We start from the raw sequence: 14,752 nt of genomic DNA on the forward strand, positions 1-14,752 counted from the left end.
CTCAGGTTCCCTCCAGCAGTTGCGAGCTGGCAGCAGGGCAAGCTCACCTGGGCAGCGGATCAGGATCTCTCCGGGGGGAATGGGGCACAGCCCTGACGGGCCTCCAGCACGCTGCTCCCGCCACCGCCATTGCCAGCGCTTCTTAAAAAAACAACCCGAGCTCTCCTAAAACAAACAAGTAAGCAAGCAAACCAGAAGGAATAATATGTCAGTTGTAGCACTTCCCGGCAGACGTTGGGAGGGGCTGAAAGTAACAGGGAAGTCTTCATGTAAATCACCTTAGAAAAATTTTATTTCCAGAGAGATGGAAAGCGAGCCTCTCCCGCTGAGGAAAATCCTTATGGCAACCAGCCAAAAAAAGTCAAGACTTTTTTCCCCATTACAAATAAGAAGTTTCTGATTTTTTTTTTTTTGATTGTGCGTCAGAACAAATCCCAGATTTTTTTTTATTTATTTTTTTTAATTATAGAAAACAAAAGAGATCATGTGACTTAGCCTAAGGGTCAGGGCAGCCTTTTCACTGGGGGAGGTACAAGTCCCTGCTCACATTTTTGCCCTAATGAGTATTTTCTTGTTTGTATGAAGCAGCACCAACCACAGCAGCCTCCATGGCAGGAGGTCATGAGTGCTTTTTTCCCTACAGCATCACTTCCCCACCAAAATATCAGCCTTCCTAGCGGGAGCGTCACTGAAGCGGATGTGTTGCGATGGCAGGTTGCTGGATCAACGAATTACCATTTTCTTGCCCCAAAAGCCATCCCGTGCTCCCTCCCCTCTCACCTCCCCGAGCGGCTGGGGGGGCCGGAGGAGCAGGGAGGGGGGTTTTTCTCCGAGCCACGTCCCCTGAGAGGACTTTGGGGTGGGGATGGAGACCACCGTGCTCCTCCGGCAGCCCTGGCCTGGCGGGGTTGGGTTTTGGAGGGATGCTGCTGGCAGATAAGACCAAGATTAACCTAAAGGGAGGCCAAATTGGGGCCGTGCCAGTAGCAAGGGGGACGGGGGACAGCTGGCTCGGCACCAGGCGTCTGTGGGTGCCCGGGGTCCAGGCAGGGAGACCCCAGGGTCCCTTCGGTCCCCGCACCTCGTTAGTGCCTCCGTTTCTGCAGAAACGCATGCCACATGCAAGGTGTGTTGAAAAGAGCCTTTCCTTCTTTCTTGCTTTTGCTTTGTTCCCGCGTCGTCGTTTTTTTTTTTCCCTGAAAACCTTTTCAGAAAGCTGATGGTCCATCTATGAGAGCCGACACATGTCTTTATGTAAGGGGAGAAAGCAGGTTTGAATACGGACTTCCAGATTTAGTTTCCAGATAAGCGAGTCTATAAGAGACAGATAGCTCTTCATTAGGCTTGATTGCCCCCACGTCCTCAGCGTGCGGTGCCCCCATTAGCAAATTAAAGAATCTTTTATGTACCCTCTTGTCAACACAGCTCCCACTGGAAAAAATCTTGTTTCTGTGCCCAAGCAATGAATTATTTTTCTGACGGAGTTGCCAGATCACAGAGGCAATTAAAGTTTTATGTGTAGCTTGAGCTGTTCTCGCTTCCTTTTGATGTTTCAGGTAAAAGAAAGAAGAGAGTTCTATCATTTTAACACTTTTTACATCTCTCTGAGGTAATTTTTAAGGTGTATTTGCAAGGTCAAAGCGATAAAAAACAGATATGGGAAACAGTGTAGTTCGCATTGTCCTAAAAATGTAATATTGTTCTGTGACATATTTTTCCACAACAACACAAAGTGTAACCAAGGCTACAAAATAGTTTTCTTCATCATCTCTATGCTGCCATTTGATTATAGTTCTCTAAGTTTATTCTCTCCCCCAGCTTGCGCTGCCATCATTGTTGTTCAGTGATGGGCTCAGGGAATCCTCTTTCCTCCCGAAAGCAAAACTTAGACCGCATCTTTTTTCATGAGGCTGGAGCCAGACTGAACTCTGCTGCTCAACTCTGGAACCTGTGAGGCCTTGCAGTGAGGATTATATGCTTATCTCAATTAAGAAGGATTTAGCAGCATCGGAAGCATACAGAGATTATCTACTGAGCCCATGCAAAAAACTGTGATAATCTGTGAAAAAGGCAGTTGGCGAGGTTCCTCTCATAAAGCTCAGGGACTCGGGGCAAGCGCTGGGTTTTTTGGTGGCACCTGTGAGGTACGTAGGACCTGCCCACGTTGATTTATGTGAAGCATTTGTCTCTCATTCTGCTGTTGTTAATAGCGGAGATCTTGGATGTGGATTTGTGATCGATATACCAATTTGCCAGCTACTCAGGAATTACATTCAGAACCACAGACCTGCTAAGCAAACTGCTTCTTAGAAAACCCCAGAAGAGAAACGCATATAGGAATATCAAAATGGTGAAGTTGTCTGAGACAGCCGTTGTGCCTTTCCCTCTCACAAAGTCAAGTGTTGTGTCCTTGAAGTAAATCTGCGTCAGTGATGAAACTAAAGAAATGCAGGCACCAAAAAACCCCACCTCTCTACAACATTAAGAAACACATATTTCTGTACTTCAATCCATGCGTTTGTGTCCCTCCTTTTTTTAACCGTATTTTGAAAAACCAAAAAGTCTATGATAGGAAATTATGTTTTGCACTGTGTTAATTACTGAAGCCGCAGAATTAAAATAACAGCTAAGGTCATCCATCGAAAGCTGTGAGCTTTAGCTTAGACCACCAGCTGTGGCAACCGCATTGTTTGCACATTTCTGATATTTACTCCATTTACTCATGGATACTGTAAATATCATGGCAGTGCTACCTTATCATGTGAGTAAATTCTCAAATTCAAAGGCTGACTACAATGAAGGATGCTTTTTCTCCTTTGGACAGCACAAACTAAGCATATGCTGGCTGGTGATTTATTTATTTATTTGTGTCTGCCAGTTCTTGGTAAGAAAATGCAAAGACTATATAGAAGGGCCTTTCATCTGAAATATTTGAGGAATAGGGTCCCAGGCATCTCTTTTCCTATTCCCTCAGGCCAAATCTGTGCCTCGTAGTCTACAGGAGAGAAGCTGAGACAAGGAGTCTCTAGCATTTCTTGCTGCGTTTGCCACTGGGAAAATAGTCTTCCTTTTCCTGTCAGCTTATGTGTATATTCTTAACAGCTATTAACAAATATGTCCCGAAAGGCAAATATGGCTGTAATTAGCAACCCCCTCTAGTCATGACGAGGCTTGCTGGGTGTTGCACACCTGATCCACAAAGACGCAGGTCTGTGTTTTACACCTCCTCTCTGGAGACACCCACACGGCCTAAACAAAAACACGAACCAGGATCTGCGGAGGGCTTGGCAGACGAGCCGCCGGGGATCCCAAATTGCTTCGGAGCGATCGCACGGTCCCAGCAAAAATACACCTCCAGCTCCTTCCCGCTCGCCGTTGCGTGCCGTCCCGCAGGAGAGAGTCATTGGCTTTAGTCAAAGCACGGCAGAATGGGAAGGAAAGCTGTGGCGGCTGTTAATTCATTAAGAACTAATCGCTTTTAATGATTAGGGGCCATAATAACTGGTCACTCTTTCTCCTGCTTCTTGGCAGAAGCTGGCTGATTGTCCAAGCTTTGCCTGTCTTCACAGATGTCAGCTAGAGACAAAACCGATCTTAGCACTAGAAGACTTCCCTTGTTGTGTGGATGGGATTAATGCGTGAATGATAATACGGTGCAGGTATAAATTAACATGCCTGAAAATTGACAGCCAGCCCAAGAGCCGCCTGGCATGTCTCAGTAGATACTTCCAGGTATCACCCCATACCCAGAATGAGGAGCTACCTATGGCCCTGCTGCCAGAAACCTCCTGCATCTGCCTTCCCCCACTCCTGCGTTATAAAATTAAAATAAGCATTTTGGGTTTTAACTCTGAAGTAGGAAAAAAAAAAACCAACAGAAGATAACACTGCCAGTTTATGGCAGTGTACTTGAATGACGGGAGGGATAATTAAATTTAACTTTTTGGTATTCCAGTTTGGGGAAAAAGTCCCCCCTGGAGTTCTAATCTGGCCATATTCAGCACTTTGAACTGGCTTTTTCCAGTTAAAAAAGTATTTCCCATCTGCTTGACATATTGCTGCATATAATGGTGGAATGCAAAGGAAAAAAAGGTATGTTTACATACGAAACATACCGCCACATGCATATTTATATTGAGACAGAAAAATATTTTATGTATGTATGTATAACTTGACACTTTCAACATTTTATGTAAATAAATGCCAAATGGATGGAGAAGATTGTGTTATACATTAATGGGCTACACTTCTTCATTTCCATTTTTCAAATCTGGTTATGATTGCATACAAGTACCTCAAACAGCAAACATCTGGGTGGCTTGAAAGCAACTGAAGCATGTTTTTACTGTAAGACATATACTTACAGTATATGGTTCAAGCTTTACTAGTGAAATTTTTGGTCCTGAGCAGCCTCAGACCTGATTTATAATAAATACGATGCTTTTGTGGTATCAGTGGAGGCAGAGTCTTAATAATATTCATATTTAAAGTCTAACAAGCTCTTTTATAATTAGGGTTCAGTTTAACAGACATATGCATTAAGACTATATCCTTGGAACTTTTCCAAGCAACTGCACTGTCATAGCCAAAGCCTTTGTCCAACTTACATGTTTGACAGTTTATACAATCGCATGACTATTTTCTATCTCTTACCTCCAGATTTAGGACAATTTATCTCTGATTCTCTTTTGTTTCTAGGTTTCAAAGTGCAATTTCCTGCAGAAACGAATATACTCATAATTCAGGTTGTCCACCCACCCACCCAGTTACCTGTCTCAGCTAGCCCAATTGCTGGAGGGAACGTATAAAGCAAGTTCATAGCTTGATGCTGGAGTGATATAATCTTTGCTTAATCTACTTAGAGTTTAAAAATGTAAATGTTAGCAGCTATCTCAAATACTAGAGCGCTGCTCTCATGTAGGTTGTATGCTCGAATATGGCACAAAGCAGTAGTTGTACTCTTCTGGGAGACTAAAAGGCTTGCAGTGTCTGAGACCTGGAAAACTTAAAGCGTAGTTTACATCTGCTAGGACCAAAATGTTGCAACTGTATCTCAAACATTTGCAATTTGAAGCTGTAAAATCCCTAGGGCATATTATGTGCTGTAACAATACCATTAAATATGTTGTGTCATGCTAACGAAACAATTTGTGCCTCCTTTTCCTGTCTCTTTTTTTCCCTTAGAAAGAAATCCAGTACATGAATAATGTAACATTAGCTCTTATTCAAAATTATTCATTTGAAGAAATGAAATAAATTAGCACGTGTGTTTATAACAGAGATTGCAGCCTTTCTTTTCCCCAGCCATTGTAATAGCACTTCAAATACAAATTTCGGCTTCTTCCTTGGGTTTAACCTCTTAAATCTGCAGTTTGCTTGTCAAGAACAAAAAGCAGCCGACGTTTCCTACAGAAGGCAGCTCTCGGCTTTCTCAGTGCCGGCTGCCCACACTGCTTGCCGTCGGTTTGCTCCCTGGCTCCGCTTTTGGCTGCTCCATCTAGATCTTTCCTAGACTAATCTGATCTAGCGGGGCCAAGCACTAAGCGGTGCGGACACAAGCCAGGCTACTGATCCCCGTCCCTCTTTCAGTCAGCAGTCGAGACGAAGCCCTCGGTTCCTCCGTGGGAGGATTTCTCAGCAAGCCAAGCAGTGCCGGGGCTCAGAACGGGTTCCTCGTCTTTGACAGATTTTTTATAAAGGTTGCAAGACCGGGCTCCCTCATGCCATCGGTCTTCCTAAAGAGAGGAAAGAGATGTGCAGTGAGGGTGCGGAGCACGTGTGTGTGTGTGTGAGTGCACGTGCGCATCTCCCCGCTCTCTCTGTTTAGACCTCCGGGCATCGCTCCCATGTAACCTTTGTTCTGCTTCTGAGCCCTTCTGTTCTTATTTTGGCAACACACACAAATATTTACTCATGTTCCTAAACAATCACCGATTCTATCTTTTCAGGTAAAATATCAAGAGAGCATGGCTCACCTGGGTGAACGTAAATGGACTCACGTGTTCCCTTTTCTGGTGGTAGGTATTTGTGTGCGTATACGTCTCTCCAGCGTGCAAAGATAACCGGGTTCTGCTTGGGTCTTTGCAAACATCTGTGAAGTGTCATGGCACGGCCACAGACGACTTAGGGAGCGAACCCCGATGCAGTGGTGGGTTTCCATTCAGTAAAACACCTGGGGACGTGCTGCTTAGAGTGAGGCTGCTAGGGAGGAGGAGGACGGACAAGGATGCAGGATGGAGCAGAGACAGAAGGCGCTGGAAGAGCCGATAAGCCCGGGTGTCACGTGAAGCACAGCCCTATCATGGTTGAGACCCGAGGCAGCGCGTTATCTCAGGTTGTTATAATTGTCCCTTGCAGTCACATTTATGAAGGCTCGTTAGAGCTGGGAGGGGTGAGGGTGCAAACTCAGGCATTTGCTGCGCAGGAGAGCGTGAGAATTAATATGTCAGGAATCGCGGCCTTCCGTCTTTTGAGGAGTAGCTGAGCCAACAAGCACAAACGTGAGCGCTCAGAGAAACTCTCAGAAGGACCGGGTTGCTGAAAACTGTATCTGCCTCCATCCCACGTAGTGGCAGCGCTGCTGTTTCTGAGCATTAGGGGTGCTTCACGCTGCAACGCCGGCCCTGCCGCCTTCTGAGATAGAGCAGCTGGGCGAGGGGAGGGGAGGACAAGGCGTGGGGGGCGAAGGCGGTGGAAGTGACGGTGCTCTGGGATGCTCTCCGGTGACAGGTCTCCCTGGTGTACTCTGCCAGCGCCGAATACTCCAACTGCGGCGAGAACGAATACTACAACCAGACCACCGGCATGTGCCACGACTGCCCCAAGTGCGAGCCGGGCGAAGAGCCTTACATGGTAATTTCGGCTGCTTCTGCTGGTAGGGGGACACATATCGAGCACCAAATGCCAAAAACAAATGCTTTGTTACATGGCGGTAATATACGGATAGGAGAGAAAACGGGGAAGGACAGAGACGCTTAAGCAGGAGTGCTCACGCCTGCAAGTGCGTTGCGGGAGCGAGGCACCATGCATGCACAGCAGTAAAAAAACAATAAGCCTGTAAAAAACGGTACTGTAAAAGGTGTAAGGTAAAAGTTTCACACACAGTCTCTGCCAGTCCATTCTCATCTCAATAGTTATTTAAAATCTGACGCTGCCGTTCCGGCATGGCGTGATAAATCGGTTAGCCTGGCGTGCTCGCTGGCCCCCCACACCGAGAATTTAATTTTGCTCTCCCGCTAAGATATTTTGGCACTAGAGGAACTTGGATGCTTCTGCAACATTTTAAATTATGGTTCCTAAGTAACCATTTGATTTACAGCAGATAATTGTTGCTTATTAAAAAAAGAAATTACTGAAATCCTGTTTGGTTTTAATGGGATAAACATCCTATTGCAAGAATTTCACACAGTTGGTAGTCCTGAACAAGTACGTTTGAATAATAACCAGTTGGGTTTAGTTTTATTTAATCCAAACGTAATGTTCAGCTGGGACGTGTGAGTTCAGAGGTTAGAAAATCTCATCCAAACATTGCCTTTTGTGATGTTCCCTCTGGGCTCTCCTAGCGTGAAAGCAAGATTGCTGATATCCCTGCTGCAGCCGTGTTTCCCCTATAATCTTCTTCTCTACTCTTCAGTTTTCAGTTCACTTTCTATTTGAGCAGCAGCTGGAATTCACTTCCATGACTTGCTGAAATATGATATAAATAGCTATGGGGGGCCATTTTCAAGGAGTACGATGCTCCAGTTCCCCTTTTTCTTCTCCAGCACACAGCGTGCTGCATCCTTATATCCCTCCATGGCCTTTTTAGGACAGACGGTAAGGAACCAAACGACAGACTTCTGTCCCTTGGTATGACATTGCACCGCAAAGCCAAGGGGCCAGGCTATGAACATTCCCTTTTGCTAGAAGCCGGCGTGCAGCGCAAGCCTGCTTTTCCGTGACTTTGTGTTGTTGCAGACATGCGGATATGGCACCAAAGATGAGGACTACGGCTGCATCCCCTGCCCTTCGGAGAAGTTTTCCAGAGGGGGTTACCAGATATGCAGGCGGCACAAAGACTGCGAGGGTTTTTTTCGAGCCACAGTCATGACACCTGGTGATCAGGAGAATGATGCAGAGTGTGGTCCTTGTCTCCCAGGGTAAGGACTTAACCTTTGGTCTACCTGAGGCACTGCAAAATACTTTTTTAATGTCAAAATCTCTGACAGCCTCTCTTCGTCTCCTAGCTGACTGGTGAATTATGCTATTCAGTCTCTGCTGAAACAGTACATTTAAATGTTTCAAAAGCATCGATGATTTTAGTAAATCAGGAGGTGTCATTAATCTTACTGAAGTCTCACTGAAGAAAAAACTGTTGGGAACAACTAGAAAAAGTGAAACTTCCCCTCTTACTAGAAGTGGAAAGGGACCAGCTCATGTACCCAAGCAGAGGTGTGCAGAGCCATTTTAGATTCGCTCAGAAATCCAGCTTGGCCTCCAGCTGTGGCTTCAAAGGGCCACCCTGTAAGTCCTGCATCCGATGAACAAGCTCCGTGAAGATACCTTGGATAGCCTGTAGGGTCCATGCTGGCACTACAGCATGTTTAGGAACATAAAATATCTCCTCTTCAGATGTGACCAGCTGGCAGATTTGTCAGGAGTTGACAGCATTAGCTAACATAGCTGCTAGGTGAGATTTACCAAGGCACTTTTGTCTCTCAGGGTCCTTTCTAGCCAACAAAAGGGGTCTAAAGAGCTGTTAATGTGGTGTGGGTGCTGTTGTTCAGAGTCAAAACAAGTTCCAGGGCTGGCTGAAGGGGCTTAAAATAGATGCTGTTTATTAAGTCCATCTTTTTAATCATCTCTTACACTCCATATAATTCTGATAGTAACGGTGAGAAAGCAATTGCTACATTGAATATGTTACCAATATATTCTTGACTATATTACCTTTGAAAGTCTGCAAACCCAAGCATACGTTTGCTTTCTCAACATATTTTTGGTAGGGTGAGTAAATACTCTTTAAAACACAATCTCACCTTACATACCTTTTCATTTTCTGTCAGTGTGCCTCTGGTTTAGAGAGTAATTCCTACTGACATTTGGCTTTTGTGCAGTTTGCAGGTGCCATATAACCCACACTACTTATAGCGCAGGAAACCCTGTTAAAGAGGCCCTGCAAGCTTCCAGGTTTGTTCTATCAGTGAGCCTGTGTGAAATTTTCACAGTTTACAAATAAAAAGGACTTGCTTAGCTGCCAGCCGAGCAGACTAATGATGTGATTTGCAAAGAGCTCCCTCTCGATTTCCCCTCATACATCATAAAGAGCAAGAAAGTTAAATAGTGGCCACAGTTGCTGTTTTGCAATTTTGTCAGGACTAATGAGGTCACCCAGGTGGAAGCGGGGTGCTAGCTGAAAATAATCAGCTTGCACAGCTGGTGCTTGGGGAGTAATCTCAAAACAGGGTGTTTGCACAGGTGTAACCTGTAGCAGAAACTGGCCTGCCCAGTCTGGCTGTGTGCTGCTCTGTGTGCGATTCCCAGGTCCTGGGATAGTTTGGCAAAGCCAGCGGTTAAGGAGAAACACCCTCTTACTGCAAGCTTGAAGAGATGAAATTCTCAAGATAAATTAAATATGGGCTAAAAGAAGCTCTGAAGCTGCCGTGACTCCTCGCGCGGCTCGGAGACCCCAGAGGTTGCTCCTGCGCGACGGTGGGGGAAGCGCGGAGCTCCTGCATCCGAGCAAAGAGCCGGCGAGCCGTGCCGACTGCCCGGCCGCCCTTCCCCATTGCCCCCGGTGGCGCAGGGACAGCTAGGCGCCTGGCAGAGCGCTCCTTTGCGCGTTTGATAATCCTCAAAGAGCCCTGGAGTCAACGGGAGGGAAAAATTAAGGTTTCCATTTTCAGAGGAGCGTGCTTCCGTAACGCGCTGCAGACCTTCCCACGGTAAGAGCCCACGTGCGGCAAGCTATACTGAGGGGCAGCTCGTCCCTTTGCTATTTTTCACCAGCTCAGTAAAGCAGCCTGAGGAAAAGGTGAGCATGTGGCACATTCTGACCAAAAGGTTTTAGACAAAACACCACTGAACTGGCAGCCTTTTCCCAGTGGCTAAAAATGCCTTTCTCTATCATTTGCCTTAAAATAGGTGCTGGATAATTATGTATTTTTACTTTTTTTTTTTTTTTTCCCCCACTATTACTGATGATTAGTTTTAGGGAAGAAGGAGACCTTTGGTACAAGAGCATGGGTCAGCCACTGCTTCTCCGTGTCCATGTTCCCTTCCATTTAAAATAGGAGTAACACTATTTGTCAAGCTCACAAAAAGGTTGCAAGACTGTGACCGGGGGGGAATTTAAAGGCTTAGCTCTGAAGCTGTGATCCTCAAAACCAAAGTTCAGCTGGCAGTGAACTCTGGATGTACCTAGACCTAACCTCCTGGGACACTGCAGGCTTCATCCTCTGCTCCTGCCCAGAAGCTCTTGCATCGTGGTAAATAGGACAGGTCAAGAACGTGGAAATTAGGTGCAACTCAGACTATTTCCCTCAATGGGATGATCCATTAGGCGTTCCTGGAGTATGACGGAGATCACAACCAACTAGGAGCAGCCACAGTGGGTCAGAGCAAGGGTTCCTCTAGCCTGGTCGTCTGTCTTCAGTAGCAGCCATAAGTGGAAACCCACAGAAGAGTAAGAACAGGCCAAGTGTATATGATACATATCCCTCGTGCTGTCCCAGCACCTATTTTCACCTCGGAGTAAGTCCCTGGTGTCCTCACAAGATGGAATTGCAAAGGGATCGTTTTCTTTTAAAACGTAGTCAGAGATGCCTCTGCTACTGACACTTCTCCTTTTCGTGTGTTTGACCATGGTTTGACCATGAAAAGGTTTAGCCGGTGAATTTCTAAGGAAATAAAGTCCCTCCCTGCAGTTCTGGATAAGGCAGTAGATGCCTCCACCCATGAGCTCATCACCTCCCTGTTGTCTCTCTGCGGACTGTCCCTGGCTGAGAACAGCCACCCCGACCCCGGGTCCCGGGTGCCCTGGTCCCTGCAGGAGGGTAGACCTAAACCTGGGGCCAAGTCCCTGAGCGTGACATGACACCCGAGATAAACCACCATGGCATTAAGCAGGAAAACGCCTAAGTCTGTTTTCCAGTCTAGCCTTTACTCTTGGATTTTGCCTGTAACGCTTCAAAATCTGAGCCTGGCAGATGCTAAGGAAAGAGAAATAACGAGCCCCAGAGTGGAAGAGTAACACCATGAAAATTATTTCATTACTGGGCCACTTCTTCTCCATAGTTAGTGATATAGAGGACTCAGATATTTCCAACATTGCCTTTAATATCTGGCGCATTGCAAAGTAGCCAGAAACATAAATCTGTTGCCGGTACTTCATAAGGGTGAATCGTTAATGTTTGCAGCTGCAAAACTTCCTACTCACAGGGGTGAACAGTTGCTTGCAATGAGCATCCTCTTCAGGTTTGTTTTTTTTTTAATGCATCCTCCACCATTCTGCATTGTGGTGAAAACCAAGAAATATTCCACCAGCTTGATTTGATTAACTGTCGGAAGGGCTGTTTGTCTTTCCTAAACCACTGTGGCTATTAGGCTGTGGATCCTAACTGTCCTGTATCTTTCTTTATAGATTTATACGTATCTTTGGCCTGCCACTTTTTTTTGTGGTTTGGCAGTCATTTCCTGCTTATTTATCAACTGCTTCACAAGCTAATATTATGCAGGCCCCCATAAGAGAGGAAAGATGAAGTTTTGCTCCTGAGAAGGGCAGAGTGACAGATGGGGCACAAGGGACATTCAAAGGGAAGAGTGAGGGCTAATCTTTTAAAACCAGTAAGAAAGAAGGGAAGAACCATGTTCAGCCTACCTGCTCTCTGAAGTACCTCCAGCCCTCATCCCCACCTTGCATCTCTGCATACTCCATTGCCTGGACCCTTATCTGTAGGCTGGGTCATTCATTAATGACCAACTGATTTTGACGGACAGTTTCAGCAGTAATTTCCTAACAATGCATGCATTTTCCAGAAAAAAAACATACTACACATGCATAGACAGGTACTTGAGAGCAGAAAACAGATTCCCCATTGTGTAAAGTGTTTATTATGTTGAGTACCTGTCTACATAGAATGGATTATGAATTTATGCATTTATTCATGAAAATTCATAGTGATTTTCAAGTGATTTGTAAAGACATATCCATAACATCAACTGTGTATGATTTTGATGTAATTTACTCGTTAGGTTGCCTGTGGATCCAATTCTTACATAACCAATTACCTTATTTCAACACTAACTTTATTAGCAGCCCAGAAGTTCAAATCATGAAAACCTTTCCTTAACCCTGTAATAATTCCACTATCAAGGACTAACTTATAAACTATACAGCAAGGAAGTAATAACCCCCCCCCCCCAAACCTGTGTAAAACCTAATCTGCTTTTCTCTGTAAGCGTGGTGTTTTCCTCTTCTATTCTGATTAGCTCAGATTTAGTTCTAACACTAAGGAGATTATTTTTACGGTGTTTGTGAAGCAAATTAGCCAACCATGTCCAACTGGTGGTCTTGCCTGGAAGATTACTGCCTCAAAAAATAGTGTTCCCTTATTTTGAAAAATCCTGTTCCAGGGCATGCTATAAACTGCAGCTTGAACTCAGCAGGGAGAATAATGTTGTTTTAGGCAACGATACTACTTCTTGTCATGTAGGCTTGATGGTTGATTAATTGTGTTTTAGGAGGAAAGGAAGAAGAGAAACACTGTCTGTATTCAGGCAGTTAAAAAAAAATAATCTTTGCATCAAATTGCTTATAAGTTGTTTTTTTTTTTTTTTTAATGATTTTATCTCATTATAATTGGTTGCTGCTGAACTATGCTCTGCCGTAGCATATTAATTTACACTGTTTTGCCTCATCTTGCCCTTCATTTCAGTTACTACATGCTGGAAAACAGACCTCGAAACATATATGGGATGGTTTGCTACTCCTGCTTGTTGGCACCTCCTAACACCAAAGAATGTAAGTGTTCGGCAATTTCTGTGCCTTTCCTCTGGTTTTGACCTGGAATCATCTGGAAGCTCGATATGATTATTATGTTCAAAGAATAAGTCCATCTCCAGAAAAGCCATTTTGGCTTCCAACTAGCCTTGCCAACAAAGGGAGCAAATGCTGAACATTTGGGGAGAGATCAGAACCTTTGATTTTAGGACCTGCTATTGTTCAGTTGTGCTCCAGTTTTCATCTGTTAAGACATCCCATACAGGATTTATTATGGTTACTTAACCAGTGGGTACAGGAAGTCACAAATCTGTGTGTTTTTTTAAAATTCAGTTTCAGTTCCACTACGAAGAAAACATGGGACACTTTGTAGATCCCACTAAAAGTGCATCACACCTTTTCATATCCTTTGCTTTCAAAGTGATACAAGGGTTGACGTTGGCATGTGAGAGTCAGCACTAATAAGAGAGCTAGTTCTGTAGATTTCATTGGCAAAAGAAGCTGTAGTTTGCTAATTGAAAAAACATGTACATACGTGTGTGATACCCTAGCAGTACCTGTTTGTTTGTATGCTGCGTGTCTGCAATGCTTTACCCGTCCTCATGCCGGGGAGAGGAGGGACAGCCACGCACCAGCACCGTAATGCAGAGGCAACTCCCCAGAAAACTGCTTTCTCCTTTAGGGGGTAAAGAAAGTGAGAAAAAGAAAAGGAAAAATGAGGCTTTCTCTGAATGACCAAATTACTTTGACAGCCCCTCAGAGAATCTGGAGCAGGTCAGGAGAAAAAGCTTTAAAAAAAAAAAGAACCCAAACGGACAAAAATGGGCAGTCCCCCAGAGAAACCTGACGCATCCGAAAACAAAATCCTGTCCATGATCTGTTCTTTTAAAAGTCTTTATCATGAAAAAGCAAAGGCAATATTTTGCCTGCTTGATTTGAAAGCAGAGGTTGACACCAAAGTCCCTGAGCGTTTATTTGTGTACATAAATAGCAATTAATTAGTTCAGATGCTGCTGAACTGTGTCTCATCGGTGGTCTGCTAGGTCATTAACAGCTACCACCTTTCCTAAAGGGCGAGAGCTTTGATGAGCCAGGGCAGCTCCCTGAAGTGTCTGCATACAAAGTGCCCGGTCCCTTGTACGGAAACCCACCCGTCCCGAGACCTGCACTTCTGCCTGAGAAAGCGGGAGTGGGTGAGGGCAGGGTGAGTGTGATTTTGGTGAGATAAGGTCCGTATTAGGGGGTGAGGGTGCTGGGGAGGACCCAAACGTGAGATGTGGGAAGGAGGTGGAGAGGTAAATGAAAACACGAGGGTAGGAGTCTCAGTGGGAGATGAGGGTATATGGTAAGAGGATGCGGACGCACCTTCTCCTGCAGGCGTGTGCAGGCTGGCTGCCCCGTTGGTGGGAATACAACCGTGCCTGCTGCGAGCCGATAGCCAGAAATGAATCCCTTCCTCAGCTCTGACGGTCTGTCTCAAACACATGCTGAAATGGGTTTTGTAGCAGTATCAGCAGCTTACTGATTTGGCAAGGAACTACCAGAAGATCTTATGGCTATTACTCGATTCAAAAAACAAATCTTTGTCTTTTATAGGATATCTGGCAGATACGACATAGAATGTGCTTAGTTCTGTAAGGAAAGTATGAATTGTGCAACTGATTAACCACGTGTAATTTTTAACTTGACAAACACAAGAATAAATATATATTATCTTTGGGAGGAATTTAGGCAGGTGCATAAACCAGCAAATTGCCTGGGTACTAAGGTAGG

General features: G+C 45.0%; 1 protein-coding gene across 3 annotated transcripts in view; it reads left to right on the top strand.

Moving 5' to 3' along the window:
• EDAR (ectodysplasin A receptor) overlaps nucleotides 1–14,752 on the top strand; it is a 73,727-nt gene that overhangs the window by 40,217 nt on the left and 18,758 nt on the right. For all 3 annotated transcript variants that reach the window (XM_029999263.2, XM_029999264.2, XM_041119521.1), the window contains 4 exons: nucleotides 5,949–6,017; nucleotides 6,730–6,852; nucleotides 7,957–8,138; nucleotides 12,915–13,000. In XM_029999263.2, coding sequence (XP_029855123.1) covers nucleotides 5,949–6,017; nucleotides 6,730–6,852; nucleotides 7,957–8,138; nucleotides 12,915–13,000 — 460 coding nt within the window. The remainder of the gene's footprint in view (nucleotides 1–5,948; nucleotides 6,018–6,729; nucleotides 6,853–7,956; nucleotides 8,139–12,914; nucleotides 13,001–14,752) is intronic.

The sequence above is a fragment of the Aquila chrysaetos genome, chromosome 23 (genome assembly GCF_900496995.4).
Source record: "Aquila chrysaetos chrysaetos chromosome 23, bAquChr1.4, whole genome shotgun sequence".
In the NCBI taxonomy this organism is placed as follows: domain Eukaryota; kingdom Metazoa; phylum Chordata; class Aves; order Accipitriformes; family Accipitridae; genus Aquila; species Aquila chrysaetos.